This window comes from Tamandua tetradactyla, chromosome 13 (assembly GCF_023851605.1).
Source record: "Tamandua tetradactyla isolate mTamTet1 chromosome 13, mTamTet1.pri, whole genome shotgun sequence".
Lineage (NCBI taxonomy): Eukaryota > Metazoa > Chordata > Mammalia > Pilosa > Myrmecophagidae > Tamandua > Tamandua tetradactyla.
This window is the reverse complement of record NC_135339.1, coordinates 64136999-64158282: the sequence shown is the minus strand read 5'-3', so window position 1 is coordinate 64158282 and position 21284 is coordinate 64136999. Positions and strand designations below refer to the sequence as shown.

General features: G+C 38.0%; 1 protein-coding gene across 14 annotated transcripts in view; it reads right to left on the bottom strand.

Annotated features, from left to right (window-relative positions):
• Positions 1-21284, bottom strand: part of GBF1 (golgi brefeldin A resistant guanine nucleotide exchange factor 1) — a 166636-nt gene that overhangs the window by 125109 nt on the left and 20243 nt on the right. For 11 of the 14 annotated variants that reach the window (XM_077125837.1, XM_077125840.1, XM_077125844.1 and 8 more), the window contains exons 1-3: positions 19342-19362; positions 14270-14375; positions 12371-12437 (exon numbers count right to left, since the gene is read on the bottom strand). In XM_077125837.1, the coding sequence (XP_076981952.1) occupies positions 12371-12437; positions 14270-14375; positions 19342-19343 (175 nt within the window). In that variant the 5' untranslated portion in view covers positions 19344-19362. Of the gene's footprint in view, positions 1-12370; positions 12438-14269; positions 14376-19341; positions 19363-21284 lie in introns of those variants that run through there. The other 3 variants (XM_077125839.1, XM_077125851.1, XM_077125850.1) reach the window with 1 other exon arrangement.

Genomic DNA, 21284 nt, shown 5'->3' with positions numbered 1-21284 from the left:
AAAATGTCCCAATTAAAACAAGTCTATAGAAATGTCCAATCAAAGGCATCCAGGGAAAGATACCTTGGTTCAAGAAGGCCGATGAAGTTCAGGGTTTCTCTCTCAAGTGAGACGGCACATGGCGAACACAGTCAGGGCTTCTCTCTCGGCTGGAAGGGCACATGGTGAATACGGTGTCATCTGCTAGCTTTGTCTCCTGGCTTCCTGTTTCATGAAGCTCCCCGGGAGGCGTTTTCCTTCTTCATCTCCAAAGGTCACTGGCTGGTGGACTCTCTGCTTCGTGGTGCTGCAGCATTCTCTGCTCTCTTTGAATCTCTCATTCTCCTCTTTTATAGGACTTCAGAAACTAATCAAAACCCACTCAAATGGGTGGAGACATGTCATCCCCTAATCCAGTTTAACAAGCATTCTTAACTAAATCACATCAACCAGGGAGATGATCTCATTACAGTTTCAAATACACAGTATTGAATAGGGATTATTCTACCTTTAAGAAATGGGATTTATATTAAAACATGGCTTTTCTTAGGGGGCATACTTCCTTTCAAACCAGCACAGATGTTATAGAACAGATTATTTACCAGGTACCAAATTATTGCCTCACAGATTACTTAGTAATTTGAAAAGAAAATAATAAATGTTTCTTTACAGCAGTCACCACCAGAAGTAATCAAACATAATCAAACTCAGCACCGCCAACGTAGAACAACTTGGCAAAATGTGCCTCCTGTGGTGATATAATGTAAAGAACATGTATCACCTGTGAAGTGTCATTGAAAAAATGTTCAACCTCAATCTAATCAAGTCTTTAATACTAACTTCTAGTAACAGGGAATAGGAATAGAGGAACAAATTAAATGGTACCACAAGGACACAGACAAATCCAGAATGTAGAACATTCCAAAGGTAAATGGATTAGTCTCTCCAAAAAGTCAATGCCAAGGAAATTAAAAAGGGTGGAGAAAACCATTAAACTGTAAAAGACTAAAGAGACATAACTACCTAATGAAATGAGTTTTTGCTTGAATTTTGGTTTTTAAAACCACCTAAAAAAAGGCATTTTGAAGACAAATGGGGTATGTTTAATATGGACTAGATATTAGTTGGCAAATTATTAGATTTCTTAGGGGTGATAATGGTACTGCAATTGCGCAGGAGAATGTCCTTACTTAGGATACCATGAAAATATTTAAGGGTGATATGTGAAGATGTCTGCAACTTATTCTCAAATGGTCTATGAAAAAATAGTACACTCATATATACGGATAAAGCAAATACAGCTTAATAATTTTGACTCCAAATGTGGGCATGAGTGGTTACTATAGTATTTTTTTCAATTTTTGGCATGTTTGAAAATTTTCATAATAAAATATTAGGGAAAAATCCTACATAACTATTAATATTATATCACAGTCTATTAAAGGGATGCAATCTACAGTCTGAAAAATACCAGCCTGTGGAAAGGCAGTCATAATACTATTTCAGCTCAGCTCTCATTTTATTATCAACCTGGTACCGATTTTCTCAAAACTGCTGTTTTTCCAGAGAAAAGAATGAACTTGCATTTAAAAACTCATGTGGCGGAACCTTGAGCAGGACATGAGATTTTGTAGGTTTGTCCAGAGTGATGTCCCGATACCCCAGAGTGATTTGAACAGTGAATAAAAAAGTATTTGCAAAGTCCCCTTCGGGGAATGGTGAGAAAGGGGGAAAATTCAACTTCCCCAAATTGAATTCCTGATATTCTCATAAGCAGTGTGGACAAACAAAGCTATAGGCTGAGCACCCAGTCTCGGGGTTTGTTCATATGAAACTTAACCCCACAACAGATAGGTCAAGCCTACTTAAAATTAGGGCTAAGAGTCACCCCCAAGAGGACCTCTTTTGCTGTTCAAATGTGGCCTCTCTCTCCAGCCAACACAACAAGCAAACTCACCACTCTCCCCCTGTCTACGTGGGACATGATTCCCAGAGGTGTGGACCTTCCTGGCAATGTGGGACAGAAATCCTAGAATGAGCTGAGACTCAGCATCAAGGAATTGAGGAAACTTTCTCGACCAAAAGGGGGAAGAGTGAAATGAGACAAAATAAAGTGTCAATGGCTGACAGATTCCAAACAGAGTTGAGAGGTTTTCCTGGAGGTTATTCTTACGCATTAAACAGATATCACCTTGTTAGTCAAGATGTAGTAGAGAGGCTGGAGGGAACTGCCTGAAAATGTGGAGCTGTGTTCCAGTAGCCATGTTTCTTGAAGATGATTGTATAATGATATAGCTTTCACAATGTGACTGTGTGATTGTGAAAACCTTGTGTCTGATGCTCCTTTTATCTACCTTATCAACAGACGAGTAAAACATATGGAATAAAGATGAATAATAGGGGGAACAAATGTTAAAATAAATTTAGTTTGAAATGCTAGTGATCAATGAAAGGGAGGGGTGGGGAGTATGGTATGTATGAATTTTCTTCTGTTTTCTCTTTATTTCTTTTTCTGAATAGATGCAAATGTTTCAAGAAATGACTATGATGATGAATATGCAACTATGTGATGATATTGTGAATTACTGATTATAAATGTAGACTGGAGTTATCAAAAGTTAAGAATGTTTGCGTTTGGTGTTTTATGGTATTTAAAAAAACAATAAAAAACTCATGTGGAACGAGGCTTTCTTGTTCTGCAATTTCTTGCCAAGAGTCTCCCTGGTTTTATACTTTTTTTACTAACTGATAACTTACTTGACTTGAAAACGAAGAATAATCAGTAGAAAAACTCCCACCAGAGTCAGGAAAATTTCATTTGTCCTTCGACTTGTAGAAAACTTTCCCCAACTGAGAGCCCATCACAGATGACATTGAAGTTCTTTTGATACTTTTCCTCACCAATTAATGTCCCTAACCATCCTTAATTTCCAGTTCCCAAGCTGCTTTCCAGGACACCTGGAAGCAAGCTGCATGGTTGACTGTAGAAAAACCCTTGCTCCCACACTGCATCTGGTCCTGCCTTTCCACCAAATCAAATGCCAATTTATTGCCCTCTGATGTACAGTCTATCAGGCCACTTCCTGGATGCCCCTACTTCATACAGGGCCAGAAACCCAAGGCAATAATATGAGTTCCACAGCAGGCAAGTAATTGCTCAATAAGCGTGGAACAAGGAAAGGTCAGTTATGATCTGTGCACATGTGGCAGCCCTTCACAACTCAACCTACAATGGTAACAGTGGTAACAAAAGGCTGGTGTTACAGAAGAGGCATGCAATGAAAAACCAGCCAAGAGGCAGCCAGGAGTGCTTGTCCATCTAAGTCCTTCAGGATCTCCAAAGAACAAAGGGAAAGGAAAAAAGGCCTCAAAACTAGTGAAGGGTATTTCATCTCCAGGTTTCCTGAAGCAAAACTGATAATGTAAGGTAACTACTGCTCTCCATCCACAACCCTTTCTTAATGAGGTGATCTGAAATGAAATAATCTTATCTCCACTTTGATCTATATCTGGCTCTGTTTTCTAACAGGTGCCAGGGCAGAAAACACAAATGCACTTACCCTTTCCATAAACATATCCAATATCACTTCAGAAATTGGGGTGATCAGATAAGTATTTATGGACATGGCTAGAGGGGGGCACAGCTATGTAGAGACATGGTTATGGAGGGACAAGGCTATCACTATCACTCCTAATCAAAACTGCACATTGAATTTCAAATATCTGGCTTCTTCTGAAACCCTCTTGGCACTTGTTCTGAGTGTGAGTGGACTGGAAATGAAAGAAAGGACACTGCCTGCCTCCTTGTTAAAAACAAAGCAGCAGCTGGTTTTCCCTCTTTTTACTCATCTGACTACTGTCATGGCAAGATGAGCATATACCAATCCTCAAAAGGTGGCTGTGCTAAAGTGGACAATGCCAATGAGATTACCAGCCACTTGAAAACCCAACACAGACCTCACTGTCCCCCACACTCTGGTAGAAAAAAAGTTAGGTTCTTTTGCCTCCTCTTTTGAGAGCCAAGTTATTAAGAACGCCCTTTCTTCTTTTTAAAAGCACTCTTTCTGATATATATAGTAGAAAATGTGCCCTCCCACCAACCAGCAAAGTAGTTCTGATAGCTAAGTGTGTTTGGGTATCAGGAAGAGAAAAAGAGAGAACTGGCCCCATGAAAAGCCAGACAATGCAGAGCTGCTACTTCTCAAGAGTCTTCATTTTCTAATTTCAAAGACAAACAAATGGTCGGAAAAACTTCTAGGTTTAGAAACGTCAAATGAAGAGGATTCATAGATCATTTGGATAAGGCCTCAATAAAAAGAAATGTCAAAGTCATCAAAATGCTGGTCTCTTAGAGTCACCTTATTGATATGAATATTCTCTGAGAAAAAAAAGAATAACAGTATCTGCCCACAAGTCTGGGGCCACTAAGCTACTAAAATCCTAAAGTGCCAAAGTCAGTCTGATTCAAATTCAAATCACATCTTAACATATTTTCAATAATCTCCAAATTAATATATTATTTATTTAGAACAAGAAAATTAAAAAAGGCTTTGGGAAGAGATACTTATATAAGCTTGATCAATCTGGCCTCTCCCAACACTCAGCCTATTACAAGAATTCATCTGCCAAATTTTATCATACTTGGTTCAGTTCTTTTAGTCTCCACTTTTTCAGACCTTGAACAATTCACAAGCTCAATTCCAAGCAGGCAAAGCTAATAAGCCATTCAACTTTATTCTCATGCTGATTAATAAGGACATATTGCCTATTGTACTAGTCCACAAATTATAGCTCCCTACAGAAAAAAAATCCACATGGGAAATAAAGACTTTAGTAATTTTTTTCAAATAATATATTCTTATTCAAATTTTTTTCCTGACAATGACTACTAAAATCTATTTTCCCTATCTCCCCATCTTCCAAATGAAACAGATTAAACTTGAGATATGAGACATCTTCAGAACAGTTTTACTTAAACCTAGAAGACAGTTTCTAAGAGGCCTAGGCTAGACAGGTGCTAAGTCATAGTACTCAATCTCCAACAGCGAGGTATCCAGACTCTGTTTAAATGTGCTCTCCAAATCTCTGGAGGTTAGATAGACTCATACCTCCTAGCTTAGGCTCTGAGACAGACAGTACTCTACAGGTGTGTTTGTCCAGGATAAATAATATTCAAATAAACTCCTGACACATCCATTTTCTCCAGACACCCACTTCTTCCTCTTGCACTTAAGCACTCCACAGTTTGCTGTGCAGGTGAGCTCAGTAAAGAAATATTCTATCCTTCAGAACTATTCTTACAACCCACCAATGTCTCTGAGAATATCTAAACTCTGTCTAGGACAGCTTTATGTGACAAAACCATATAAACAAATATATAAGCTATCATTTTTGTTTGTTTCTTTGATTGTTAGTTTATTATGTAATGGAAAGAATGGGACTAAGAAGAGTTAGCAGCAGATTGCTCTCATTCACAATCATACAATCCATGCCTGATAAGGAGCCACATGACAGACAGTAGCAGCCACAAAGCTTAGCTTTGGAATGATCAGCTAGAGCCACTACTCTTGTAACACTGGTGACTATGAGGACAGGGAAGTGTGACTGTTTACCATTATGGGCCCAATGCTAAAGTGCCTAAGCAAAGTGACTAGCACACAGCAGATATTCAATAAATACTGGTTAGAAGCAACGCAATCGCCAGGCTCAGAAGAATCCAAGATGCTAGAACAATGCCATAGTAAATAAAGGGGCTTATCCAGGGCTACAAGACTACCTTTGCCTTATGCGGAACACCCCCAATCTTGATGGGTCCTCAGAAGTAAAAAACACTGATGTTAAATCTCCAAAGGTAAACTTCTCCCACCACACACATACACACACACACACACACACACACACACACACACACACGCTACTAAGATATCTTCCTCAAGCCGAGGTCCTGAAGGCTTTAAAGTCATTAAGAGGTGATTCCATAAGAGATCTTAGTTGTTTATGTAGACAGCTTAAGTGAACATCATAAGTACATGGAACCTTGAGTAGGACATGAGGTTTTGTTGGTTTGTCCAGACTGATGCCCCAATAAATCCCAGAGTGATTTGAACAGTGAATAAAAAAGTATTTGCAAAGTCCCCTTTGGGGAATGGTGAGAAAGAGGGAAAATTCAACTTCCCGAAGTTGAATTCTTGATATTCTCATAAGCAGTGCGGACAATAAAAGCTATAAGTTGAGCCCCCAATCTTGGGGTTTGTTCATATGAAACTTAATCCCACAACAGACAGGTCAAGCTTACTTAAAATTAGGCCTAAGAGTAACCCCCAAGAGAACCGCTCTTGTTGCTCAGATGTGGCCTCTCTCTCCAGCCAACACAACAAGCAAACTCACCACCCTCCCTCTGTCTACGTGGGACATGATTCCCAGGGGTGTGGACCTTCCTGGCAATGTGGGACAGAAATCCTAGAATGAGCTGAGACTCAGCATCAAGGGATTGAGGAAACCTTCTCGACCAAAAGGGGGAAGAGTGAAATGAGACAAAATAAAGTGTCAATGGCTGAGAGATTCCAAACAGAGTTGAGAGGTTTTCCTGGAGGTTATTCTTACGCATTAAACAGATATCACCTTGTTAGTCAAGATGCAGTAGAGAGGCTGGAGGGAACTGCCTGAAAATGTGGAGCTGTGTTCCAGTAGCCATGTTTCTTGAAGATGATTGTATAATGATATAGCTTTCACAATGTGACTGTGTGATTGTGAAAACCTTGTGTCTGATGCTCCTTTTATCTACCTTATCAACAGACGAGAAAAACATATGGAATTAAGATGAATAATAGAGGGAACAAATGTTAAAATAAATTTAGAGTGAAATGCTGGTGATCAGTGAGGGGGAGGGATGGGGGTATGGTATTTACGAATTTTTTTCTGTTTTCTTTTTATTTCTTTTTCTGAATAGATGCAAATGTTTCAAGAAATGATCATGATGATGAATATGTAACTATGTGATGATGTTGTGAATTACTGATCATATATGTAGAATGGAATGATCAAAAATTAAAAAAAAAAAGAGATCTTAGTTGTGATACTTTTTTTTTTTATGCTGTATGGCAGGGTCACATTTCATTCTTTTTCCATGTGAGTATCCCATTATTACAGTACCATCGTTGAATTTTTGTTTGGTTGGTTTTTTTGTGTTTGTTTTTTGGGGAAGTGCATGGGCCGGGAATCAAACCCGGCTCTCCAGCATGGCAGGCAAGAATTCTACCACTGAACTACCCTCACACCCCCCAGTTGTGATACTTTTAAACTGTTCTTTTCTTCCTGCTTTAAAACAAAAATCTTCTCGTTGTCTGATTCAAATTGCTGAGAGAATGAGTCTCATAGGAAAAGAATCTTTTTGTAATGACCTAAGTCTAAAGACCAGAGACAAAGGCAGCCTTATTCTAGAGGCAAATAAACCATAGCCAAACACCACAAATCACAACTAGCTAGAGCCCTTTACATAAAGTTATACTGGATGGAGTGTGCTAATGCCTATAAGAACTTGCCTAGTCCGGGTATAATCAAAGACCATAGATCATATTGGCTAGAAGCATTCTTCTAAACTATCTGTTCTCTTCAGACCTAAAACCAAGAGTAGTATCAAGTATGGTGATATTCTGCTTACCCTCCCATCCTCCTATCCCACACCACATAGTCTAGCTATGAAATTGAAGATAATTCCAATTCAAAAGAGACCCCACAAGTCTACTAAAGGGTAAAAGGAAACATGTCTTTGGAATCTATGCCCATGGCAGGGCTTGGGCAGATATAAGGGAGAGGGAGTGGTGGTCCCTCTGCCCCTAAGGCCAGGGCGCCTAGCCCTGCAGGCAGCACAGAGTTAACTACCCACCCGTTTTGAGAAGCACAAAGGTACATCACTGCAACATGCCTAACATTTACATTGCCTCTCTGTGCTCATTAAACAGGTTTTGGTTAAATAATGAGCAAACTGTATTACAGACTCCGATGAGAATTCCAAAATTATAAATCAACTGGGAAAGCCCAAAGGGGCAGACAGACAGGGAGGGGGGAGAAGGATAATATTGACTAATATAAAGGGCGCAGCTTGACAGTGGATATTCCAGCCACACCTGATCAAACACACTCCGTGGGGGGAGGGGAAAGAAAGCAAAAGAGGGGAGATGGGACAAGACAGCCTGAAATTTGCATCCGGAAAAGATTAAAACGGATTCTTTGGGGATAGAGAAAATACATAATATATATTACTATAAATGCAAAACTGTACTAAAAGCTAACTCAAATGTCAAAGATTACAGCTTGAATAAATTTAAATATAAAAGCCATGTGCTTCCTTGAGTTAATGAGAGAGACATAAAAGGACAAACTGGGCCAGGAGGCTGAACAGTGCCTCATGCTGCCTTTGCTGAGCAATGGGTCCAAAGCACAGCAGAGACTCAGTCAGAGGGTTCCCTCTATAGCCTGAAGCCCTGAAAGAGAACTGGGAAATCCCAACACTTTTCCAACCTAGATTTTCTCCTTATTCTTAATTGAGATATAATTCACATACTGTAAAACTCACCCTTTTAAAGTACACAAGTCAGTGATTTTTAGTATATTCATAAAGTTGTGCAACCATAATGGCTATCTAATTTCAGAACATCTTCATCACCCAAAAAGAAACCTCACATCCATTTGCAGTCATTCCCCACATGCCCTTCCAATCTCTGACAACCACAAATCTGCTTTAACTCTTTCAGAACAACTTCCTAAAAGGAGTCCCAAGATTCCCTAACAAAGAAATGAGGGGCAGCAGGCAAGTTTCTCTCACTGGTGGTAAGCTAAGGCTTTATCGAAAGCAGCAATATGCAAATCTTGCTCTTGGGCACCCTGTATCTTCCAAACGCACCCTCTCTCTTTTAGTATGGCATTAGAATATTCTATTATTCTAAATGCTGCAGAGCATGCAGTTTGGGCAAACACTGACTGCAAAAGTGGTCCAGAGACACAAAACTGTGAAAATAACTGATATGGATGAAGCCAATCTTACTGGAGACAATGGATTTATTTCCTTCACAATGATCAGGTAATACTCCTGGTAATGCTTATGCCCTTAAAAGATCCTCTGTTTACAAGAAAAGAAAAAGAAATCATCTTGGTTCACCGACAATGTACAATGAACTATCCATTTCCAAAAGTGGTATTCTTACCAACCAAAGCAGTAGACAGCCTAGAAAAATGCAAACAGAAAGCCTTTGTAAATAGAGACCAAACCCAAGTCAGTTTCATGAATTAAACTGTGTGGAAGTTCTAAAATTCCTGCCATCCCTTCTCCAATCTATGTGGTATACCATTTCCAGTCATAAAGCATGGGCAGAGTTCCTTCAGTTTCTCTCTCCAAGTTCAAAACCCTTTCCCAGCCTCCTACCATTAGCAGGCTTCCAGGAAAGCAGTCCTCCTGACACTGCCAATCAGAAAAATCTGTTTGTTTCAGTAAAAGAAACAAGAATTTGTCATGGACTAGAGTCCAGGACCACAGGGGCAGCTGATCCATAAGCCTGCTCCTTGGAGCCAGCACTGGGGGATGGGGTGGCAACAGGGCAGGGGGGATGGGGGTGCACAGGAAGGTCAGAATCAATCAGGCACTCTAGAAGACCATGAAATACTCTACTTTGGGTCCTCTCTGTCATTTTCTCAGGCAGGTAATATGCTAAAAACCAAGAACAACAGGGCAACCTTGGCACATACCATTTCAACAGCTGCCACAACTGCTGACCTCTGAAAAACATTGCCACCTTCCGCCTCACTCCAGAGGAAAGCTTGGCAATGCCTGGCTATGCTTCTAATACCATTAACAAAAAAGTGGCTCCTCCGCACATTCTGGTTTTATTAGTTCCTCTCCTCTATACTTGATCCTTTGGGTAACATTTTCAAAGCTTTTTCCATTGAGTGAAATTTGTTCCTTTAAAGATAAGTAGGGAACCCTTAGATAACTTCAGTTCATGTTTAGGAAAGTAAAAGGGATTTTTTTTTCCAGATCTGCTCTCATATTTCTCATGAAAGGAAGAAATATATTTGTTTAATTTACAGAAAGCTAACCTATTTCAATTTGCAGGGCTATGCACTACAAAAGCCCTTGATGGTCAACAGAGAAACACAGCTCTGAGGCTTTCCCCTTCAGTCTGTATCTCCCTCCTTGTAAAACTCAGAAGTATGGAGACTTCCCTCTTTCCCTGTCATATATATATACATAATATAAGGCACTTCATGTATACATTCTCCTCTAGCTGTATGAACAGAAGTAATGCAGAGCAGGAGAAAGAACATTGTATCAGAAGTCGGAGGCAGGTCCATTCAAGTCTTTTCACTTATTAGTTCTAAGAAGCAGGTAATCTAGATTCTTAATCTAAGGATGTAAGAAAATTAGGCAGCAAATTCACTTCTTAAGATGATCTAGAGATCTGAAGTCCTAGACTACACATACACTACAGGTATGATCAGGACATATCAGGATGGAGAAAACAGATGGGATCTGGATTGGATGGCATGCAAGAAATGTTGCTCTGTCAGGATAGCAGCATGTCCTTAGCTTCAGAGATTTGCCTAGTACCCAAAGGGCCTAGGAGTTTATTCCAGTTTGATCTTAGCATTTTAGAGCATCCCCCAAAACTTAGAGCAATAGTTCACAGTTTATGAATTGCTTACCAAGTGTTTCTAAATATACTATCTTATTGAATCTCTTAAAATCTCTTAGAAAGATAGGTACTCTGAACTCTGGCATGCCTCTACTCACTCACTCTTTCTAGTAGATATATATAAGCTTTATCTGTAATGTTAAAAAAAAAAAAACAAAAAAACAAAAAAAACTGTCCAAGCAGCCAAGTCACTTACAGTACAGGCTTTAAAAGAATATGCTGGGCTGGCCACGATGGCTCAGCAGGCAAGAATGCTCACCTGCCATGCCAGAGGACCTGGGTTCGATTCCCAGTGCCTGCCCATGTAAAAAAAAATATATATATATGCCACCTAGTCGCAGCATTATTCCTGCTAACTAGCTAACAACTGACTCCTCTATACTTGATCCTTTGGGTAACATTTTCAAAGCTTTTTCCATTGAGTGAAATTTGTTCCTTTAAAGATAAGTAGGGAACCCTTAGATAACTTCAGTTCATGTTTAGGAAAGTAAAAGGGATTTTTTTTTCCAGATCTGCTCTCATATTTCTCATGAAAGGAAGAAATATATTTGTTTAATTTACAGAAAGCTAACCTATTTCAATTTGCAGGGCTATGCACTACAAAAGCCCTTGATGGTCAACAGAGAAACACAGCTCTGAGGCTTTCCCCTTCAGTCTGTATCTCCCTCCTTGTAAAACTCAGAAGTATGGAGACTTCCCTCTTTCCCTGTCATATATATATACATAATATAAGGCACTTCATGTATACATTCTCCTCTAGCTGTATGAACAGAAGTAATGCAGAGCAGGAGAAAGAACATTGTATCAGAAGTCGGAGGCAGGTCCATTCAAGTCTTTTCACTATCTCTGAGGACCAGTGTGACCTCCATTAAATCACTCAAAACCTCTCTGAGATTCAACTTTATTTATTAAAAAAAAAAAAGAAACACCATCCTGTGTGCTTCCCTCACACTGTTGTATAAAGATTCAGTAAGGTAATAAATGTGAAAGTGGTTTTGAAAAATTTTAAACATATATATTATACAGATTATGATTAGGAAAATAGGGAAAAAACAAAGGGACAAAAGACTCGGGAAATACATTAAGATTGAGAGCTGCATTATAGAATGCTAAGGCACTAATAGTAACACTGACTTTCCATAAGAGAAAGGTCTGTACCAATTTCTGACCTCATGGCATAAATGAAGCAGGAAGAAGATAGTTAAAACAAACAAAAACAAAAACAAAAAATCCAAAATAACTATATTATAACTCAGTCAATTAGGGAAGCTTATGATTATATGAACACTGAATTTCCATTAAGTATGGCACTCTACTAGGAACTCTAGAAAAGGATTAGCAACGCAACAAACCAGGGGATAGCAAACTACACCCATAGGCCAAATCCGGCCTTCAGCTGGTTTTGTTTTTTTCCTTTTTATTAGAGAAGCTGAAAGTTTACAGAAAAATCATGCATTGTAGTTCATTTTTTAAAAGTAAAACGTTACTAAAACATAGCCTTGCCCATTCATCTATGTATGAGGTATGACTGTTTTTGAGCTACAATGGCAGAATTGAGTAGTTCCACAGAGACTACATGGCCCACAAAGTCTAAAACATTTGCTCTTTATCCCATTAGAGAAAAAGTTTTTGACCTCTGCAATAAACCAAACATAGGTAATTTTTGCCCGGATAAGTAATCCTACCTAGACACGAGGACTTACCTGTTATATTATTCAGAACTTCCTTTAGATGACTGAAACTATGCAGCAGAGGATCCCGTTCTTCATCCTGTAGAAAACATGGGTTAAAAAAAAAGTCATTATTGAACCAAAATGGGGGTTGGGGGTGCAAAAAAGGATAAATCAAGGGTTCTTTCTCTGAATCCAACCACCAGAAAAGCTAGTAAGTTTTCTTTCAAAGGAAAAGAAACTTAATCATGGTTCATATTTTCTGTTCCTTAATCTCCTATTACATAGAGATAGTCTAAGCTTACTTAAAATAGTGAATCCTGAAGTACTAATCTCCACTATGCACAGCACTCGTGCAACCACAGATTCCTAGACTCTTTATATGCATATCATCCTATCTCCTCTTTTCCTTTACATATTCATTTCACAGATATTCCTGACTCTACTCTCAATTCTAGAACAATTAATTTTTAAAAATGAACCTGAGAAATTTTCAAACACACTTACCAAACTTATCGCTGCAAAGTATAGGTTAAGCCTCCTTAAAATTAGGCCTAAGAGTCATTCCCAGAGAACCTCTTTTGTTGCTCAGATGTGGCATCTCTCTCTCTCTCTAAGCCGACATGGCAAATGAACTCACTGTCCTCCCCCCTTACACGGGACATGGTTCCCAGGGGTGTAACGCTTCTGAGCCACATGGGACAGAAATCCCAGGATGAGCCAGCCACGGCATAAAGGGATTCTCGACCAAAAAGGGAAAGAGAAATGAGACAAAATAAAGTCTCAGTTGCTGAGAGATTTCAGAGTCAAGAGGTTATCTGGAGGTTATTCCTACACATTATATAGATAATCCTCTTTAGTTTAAGGTGTATTGGAGTGGCCAGAGGGAAGTACCTGAAACTGTAAAGCTGTGTTCTAATAGCCTTGTTTCTTGAAGATGACTGTATAATGATACAGCTTTTACAATGTGGCTGTGTTACTGTGAAAAGCTTGTGTCTGATGCTCCTTTTATCTAGCATATGGACAGATGAGTAAAAATACGGATAAAAAAATAAGCAAATAATAGGGGAACAAAGGTTAAAAAAAATTGAGTAGATTGAAATACTACTCAATGAGGGGGGTCAATGAGGGGGAGGAGTAAGATGTATGTAATGAGCTTTTTCTTTTTTATTTCTTTTGCTGGAATGATGCAAATGTTCAAAAAAATGATCATGATGATGAATACACAACTATGTGATGATATTGTGAGCCACTGATTGTACACCATGTATGAAATGTTTATATATCAAGAATGTTTGTATGTTAAGTTTTTACAATAAAATATTAAAAAGAAAAAAAAAGACATTTCCAAATACACTCACCAAACTAGAAATTTCTAAACTTGTTTTTACAATTGTGTCAAAAACAATTTTGCATAATTGAAAATAAATTTTTTTGAATATACACATACATTTAAAAAAAACTATAGTAGGCAAGTTTCTTACTCATCTGACTGATAAGGTATGGATAGCTCTATATATATAGAAGTTTGCTGAACTCCCAAGAAGGTATATCATTACCAAGCTAAACCTTTCCATTTTTCAATAACTAAACAAATTTAAATTAATTTGATAGCTAATTATAGGCCTAGGAAATTAAAAGATAAGGAATCTTTCTGGAATTTTTAAGCATATTAAAGAGGTCCCAGTACTAGATCAAGCTATTTACAAAAACAGCTAGAAGAAGAATGGTGTTGCTATTTTGGGTCCCAGAGGAAAAAAGGCAGCCTATAAATTTAACGTTAGTTGTAATAAAACAGAAGGTTCCTTGCTACAAAGAACAACTCAGAATTTCTAGTATTATTCTTACTTGGAACTCGATTGTGTTTTTAACCATATATCAAATCCCCTAGATCAACTCAGTGACTAGGCTATCTGCCCATTCCCTTCTTACCAGTGGGGTGTGGGTGCTCCATCGGGCATTTCGTTTGATGGCCCCGACCACAATGTTTATCTCCCCTTGAATGATGTAAATATTTTTGTCCACCATCCTGGCAAACCTACCAAAACAATTAAGAGAAAATTCTAGTTATTACATACGTCCTAGGACTTCTGAACCATTCCACAACTTTGGTTATATGTATTTTGCTATTTTAAGTAATTCTATAACAAACATCTTTGCTTTAAAAAAAGAGAGAGAAGGTGATGTGATGGTGACTCAGTGGCAGAATTCTTGCCTGCCATGCTCGAGACCCAGGTTTGATTCCCGGTGCCTGCCCATGCAAAAAAAAAAAAAAAAAAAAAAAAAAAATGGAGAGAGAGAAGCTAAGCCTACCTCTAATAAGGCCTTTGAGTTACTTCTAGAGAACCTCTTTTGTTGCTCAGATGTGGCCTCACTCTCTCTAAGCCGAACACTGCAAGTAAAATCATTACCCTCCTCACTACATGGGACATAACATCCAGGGATCTAAGTCTCTTGGGCAATGTGGGATATGACTCCCAGGCATGAATCTGGTCCTGGCACCATGGGAAGGACAACTACCTGACCAAAAGGGGGAAAATAAATTAGTAAAATAAACTATCATGGTCAAGGGATTTCAAATAGAGTCAAGCTGTTATTCTTACGCAAGCTTCAGCTACATATTGCTAATTGCCATGGTATGCCAAACCCCAACTAACAGTAAACCCTAAAGAATATCCAGGGCTCCATCTGAGACCTTATAAAAGTTTCACTAAGTTTATTTTTCAGAAAGCTATAACCTCCAGATGGTTCCTAGACCAGAGAAGCCCCGAAACTCAGAGTTACCAGCCTCTCCAAGAGCATCAACCATTTGCATACTTCTACCCCTAATGTTGACACTCTTTTTCAACATCAAGTTGTAAGTATAAACATTGCCCAAATATCCCTAAAGATTGGGAGAAGGATCAAAGGAGGAGGAGCTGTATTAGAGAAGAGAGGATTTAACAAATGAATATGACTACTGAATCATTATATCGACATTTCTTTTTAGTCTCTGTCTTAGAGAGCTAGAAGGAAACACTGGAAATGGTGGAACTGTAACCCATACCAAACGTTGAAACTTGTTCTATAACTACTTGTTAAAATGTATTTTGAAGCCAGAAAGGCCAGCTCTCCAGAACATCAACTAGTTCCATCCCGTTTTCCATATAATCGACAGCCCTTTCCAATATGAAAAAGTTAGAATGGGCATAGTCCAAATATCTCTAAACAGTGAGAGAAAGATCAAAGGAGAAGGTGGAGTTATAACACAGAAGATAGGATTTAACAAATGATGCTCCCGCATCATTATCATCACCTGCCCTCCTCACCAGATTCCTACAGCCAGCCTCCCTACTCCCCTAGCCATGACGGTTCCAGCCTATAACCCCACGCCGCCCCATTACGGAAGGAAGTAGCCAGAAAGATCTCAGCACCCTATTATCACAAAAGGATGGAATGTTAGGTTGCGGGAACGGGGACAGGCACTGCAACTGGAGCTGCAGAGGGTGTGTCACCCTTCCCAACCTGCCTTCCGGAACTGATGAACCGCCCCTTCCGGATGTTACCTGACCCCCATCCTTAAAAGCTGCCCGCGCAGAAGCCCACGTGCTGACTCACCTCTCTCCATCTTGGATGCAGTGAGCTCTACCTGGGAGCGCAGAAACCAACCCCCCCCCCCACTTTAAATTTCCTGGTGTACCTTTCTTCTTTATCACCCTTTTGCCTCCTAAACCTTTCACTTTCTTTTTTTTTGCTGTTTGCCGACACCTTGATCAATAAATCTTCCCCTTGACAAGTCAAAAAAAAAAATACTGATTATGTTGAATCAGTTTCAACATAATGACTGCTCATTCATTATGTTGATAATTCTTTTAGTCTCCTGTATTTTGGAGAAGCTTTAAAAGGAAGAACCTAAAATTGTGTAATTGTAACCCATACCAAACTCTGAAATCTGCTCAACAACTGATTGTTGCAATGTGTTTTGAAATTTATTGCTTTTTTTTGTATATACATTATTTTTCACAATAAAAAAAACAATTCCACAATCAGAAAGAAAAGTACTTTGAAATTTTTTAGTTTTTTAATGTTATATTTAAATATGTTCTATTTCTCAATAAAAAACATTGAAAGAGAGAGAGAGAGAAAAGCCTGGTTAATATTTGGTTACCCAGAGCATATCCATCCTCAAATCAGTACCTGATAAGGTTAGAACTGTGATTTAACTTTTCAGTACCAAAATTCCCTACCTTTAATACTAAGATGGGATGAAGTCCCACTACCTGGCAGAGGCCTCTGGAAGTTCAGAGTAGTTCAACATACAACTCAAAAAGCTATAGACCAGAATACGTTTTAAAAGTACCTAAAGAATGTCTAGCAAGCAAGTCAAATTTTTCAGTCAGTCATCTTCAAAATCTCTTCTGTGAAGGTTCAGGTACGTAGATAGATCCATGATGCTAGTTTCTTAAAGACAATATTTCAGATTGTCCCTTTGGTTTTTTTATCCATGCAGTGAAATAATGATAAAGCTCAGCCGAGAAGAAATGAATAGCCCTTGTTTGGAACCACAGTTACAATATCAATTTACAGATTGAACCCATTCTGCCAAGTCAGCTCCAGAAAACTAGACAGTGACAATTAAACAACCTTTGAAAAGTTCTGAAAATGCATGTTCACTTGTTTATAGCTAGGATCCCTAATAAGAAGCTCGAAAGGCTGTCTCTTTTTAAAGCTGCTCTGAAGCAAAGCTGAGATATTATTTTAGTATTTTAAGTGCTCCTACTGAACCATCACAAGATTCTCTTTGCTACCTAGAAGGGGACTTAGAAAAGATATTTAATTCTCCTCCCAGGTGAAAATATAAAAGACAGAATTTCTTCTTGGCATAGAGAAAACCCTATGAGCATGTAAAACAAACATTACCACCTTTTAGTATTTAGAAACCCTCTTCTGAAAGGGAAAAGTAAAAAGAGCAGAAAGGGAAAAAAGAAAAGGACTTACAGTTAGGATAAACATTTAGATCAAGCTCAAGGAGACCTAAAACAGTAATGCTATCAAGGAAAAAAGAAAGAAGAAACTCCAAAAACACTTATCAAACACCTACTATACATAAAGCATCTTGCAGAGTATTGAATATACAAAGCAAATAATTCATGGATATCTCATACATATTGTAGAGTGAAAAACAACTGTATAATAATATGTACTGTATGTTACCATTTATGAAGAAACCAGCCAACCCTACACAAAATACTAGACTTTTATTTTTAAAAATGCAATATTTAATTTACCATAAGATAAAAAAAATAATATAACAGCAGTACTCAGATTAAGAACAGTAAAACTGAAGCACCTGTATGTCTTTCCTAACCACATCCTCTCTTTCCTCTATAGGTTTCACTAGTCTAAATTTGATGTTTGTTAAACCCTTATGATTCTTTATACTTTTATTTCATTGATTAAAATTAAAGGATACATAGAATTATTTTGTATGTCTTCATATTTTATATAGCTGGTTTCATATTGAACGCATTCTTCTGCAATTTGTCTTTTTACCCTGCAACATGAATCATTCATGTTGACAAGTATAATTAACATTATTTTATAAGGTTACATATATAGGTATGTAAATGAAGGGTCCGGGTAAATGTACCCAAAATTCATAACTACAGTTATCTGTAGAGAAGTACTGTGAGATCAGGGTATAGGCAGAGGATGCTTTAGCCTTACCTGTAATGTTTTCATTTTTTTTTACAAAAGCAATATATTATCGTACTATCAACATAATTAAAAATTATTATAAAAAAGGATAAGATAATAATGTCTGCCCTTGCGGCATTTATATTTAGTCCAGTCTAAAAGAAACAGAGACACAGTCAGAGATAATAGAGGAAAAAATGCACCCTGCAAGTACCTCCATTTGAATATTTTGCACAAGACAGTAAGAAAGAAGTAAGAAGAGCACCACAATAAAAGGAAAAAAAGAACTGGTACAAATTTTGTCCATGCTTACAATAGCTCCCCAATCCACAAGGGAATCCAATACAAAACAATACATATTTTAATGACAGTTTAAATAAATTGTTAGTCAGAAGACTATCTGCTTTCCAAATGCTCTAGGTACACAACATACTTAAGACAATGTTCTGAGAAGGAGAACCAAGAAACAAAGAATGATAAGCAAACTCAAAAATCATTTTAAAATATGAGAACAGAAAAGACAAAGTCTCTCCTAGTATCTCTACTTCCTTAAACTATTTAGGCAAGATGAATATGCTCTATGTCTCTGAAAGGATTTGCAAGCAACTGCTAACAGAGGTTGCTTCCGGGGAGAACTGGCTGACTGGGAAACTGGATGATTGGGGAACAAGGGTGAGAGGAAGATATAATTTTCTCTGTATATCCTTTTGAATTTTTGTCACATGCATATATTCCCTATTATCTACTTAAAATTTTAATTGATTTTTAAAAAATGAATTACGACCTTTAGAAAAGTAATTGCATTACTTTGCTTTTTGACAAGGCAAAAAGCCACGTCCACTCAAATGGGAAAGAATAGTCTCTTCAACAAATGGTGCTGGAAGAACTGGATACCCAAATACAAAAGAATGAAGAAAGACCTCTATCTCACACCACATATAAAAAATAAACTCAAAATGGATCAAAGACCTAAAGAATCTTTAGGTAAAGATAAGAATTGATAAGAATCAAGACTATAAAGCTCCTAGAAGAAAATGCAGGGAAACATCTTCAGGTTAAACAATGATATCTTAGACTTTATACTAAAAGCATAAGCTACAAAAGAAAAAAATAGAATAATGGGACCACATCAAAATTTAAAATTTTTGTGCATCAAAGGAATTTATCATAAAAGTGAAAAGATAACCTACTCAATGGGAGAAAATATTTGGAAGCCACATATCCAATAAGAGTTTAATATCCAGAATATATAAAGAAATCCTACAACTCAACAATAAAAAGACGAACAATACAATTAGAAAATGAGCAAAAGCCTACTTGGGACATACATCCAAGGATGAAAGTCTCCCTGGCGACGTGAGAGATGATCCCCAGCAATGAGTCTGGTCCTGGCACTGTGGGATCAACAATCTCATCCTGACCAAAAGGGGGGAAAGAAGAGTAACAAATAAGGTATCAGTGACTGAGAGAGTTCAAATAGAGCCAAGAGGTTACTCTGGAGGTCACTCTTATGCTAGCTTCAGTTAGACAGTGCTACTATCATAACTTGCCAAACCCAAACCAAAACTATTCATGCCAATCCTAAAGAATACCTAGGGCATTATATAAGATTCTACAAATGGTCCATGCGCTAGGGTAACTTTCCAAAACCTACAACCTCCAGATGGGTCCCTAGACCAGATAAGTCCTGAAAAAACAGAGGGGCCAGCCTCTCCAGCAAATCAACTAGTTCCATCACCCTAATCTCATATTATTGACAGCTCCTTCCAACATGAAAAAGTTAGAATGGCCATAGCCCAAACACCCCTAAAGAGTGAGAGAAAGATCAAAGGTGATGGTGGAGTTATACAGAGAAGGTAGGGTTTAGCAAACGAGTATGAATGCTGAATCAATATACTGATATTTCTTTGAGTCTCCTGTCATGGTCAGGTTCATGCATCAACTTGGCCAAGTGGTAGTTGGGCAAGTGCTGGCTTGTCTGTTGCGATGAGGACATTTCATAGAATTAAATCATGATCATATCAGCTGCATCTACAGCTGATTCCATTTGTAATCAGCCAAAGGGGCGTGCCTTCTGCAATGAGTAATGCTTAATCTAATCACTGAAAGCCTTATAAGGAGGATTCAGAAGAGACAGGCTCTTCCTGTTTCGCGGCTGGTGAGCCTCTCCTGTGAAGTTCGTCCAGACCCTCCGGAATCATCGGCTTCACAGCCTACTCTGCGGATTTTGGACTCTGCATTCCCACGGTCACATGAGACACTTTTGTAAATTTTATATTTGCAAGTGTTCCCTGTTGATTCTGTTTCTCTAGAGAACCCTAACTAATATACCTCCCGTACCTTAGAGCAGCTAGAAATAAAAACCTAAAATTGTGGACCTGTAACTCATACCAAACTCTGAAGTCTTTTCTACAACTAATTGTTGCAATATACCTTAAAATTTATTGCTTTTTTGTATATGTGTTATTTTTCACAGAAAAGGAAAAAAAAAAAAGAAGAGTACAATAGAGAAGATAGGATTTAACAAATAAATATGACTGCTGAATTAATACATTGATAATTCTTTTGTTCCCCAGTGTCTTGGAGCAGCTAGAAAAAAATGAAAAATCACGGAATTGTAACCCATACTAAACTTTAAAATCTATTGTATAACTACTTGTTAAAATGTACTTGCAAATGTTTTGCTTTTTTTGTATATGTTATTTTCCACAGTTAAAAAAATTAAAAAGCAAAGGGGTAAAAAAAAAAAAACAAAAACAAAAACAAGAGCAAAAGACTTGTACAGACATTTCTCCAAAAAAGATATGCAAATGGTTAAAAAAGCACATGAAAAGATGCTCAATATCATAAGCTATTAGGGAAATACAAATCAAAACCACAATGAGATACCATTTTATAACCACTAGAATGGCTACTATTTTAAAAAAACTGAAAATTACAAGTGGTAGAGAGAATGTGGAGAAACAGGAATACTTATTCATTGTGGGTAGGAATGTAAAATGGTGCAGCTGTTATGGAAGACAGTTGACAGTTGGTCAGAAAACTAAGCATAGAATTACCATATGATCTGGCAATCCCTCTAGTAGGTATATACCCAAAAGAACTGAAAGCAGACACTTGAACAGGTACTTGCACACTGGTGTTTATAGCAGCATTATTCACTATTGCCAAAAGATGGAAGCAACCCCAGTGTCCATCAAAATGTATACATACAGGGGTTCCGGAGAAGATGGCGGCTTAGTAAGACGCGCGGGTCTTAGTTCCTCCCCCA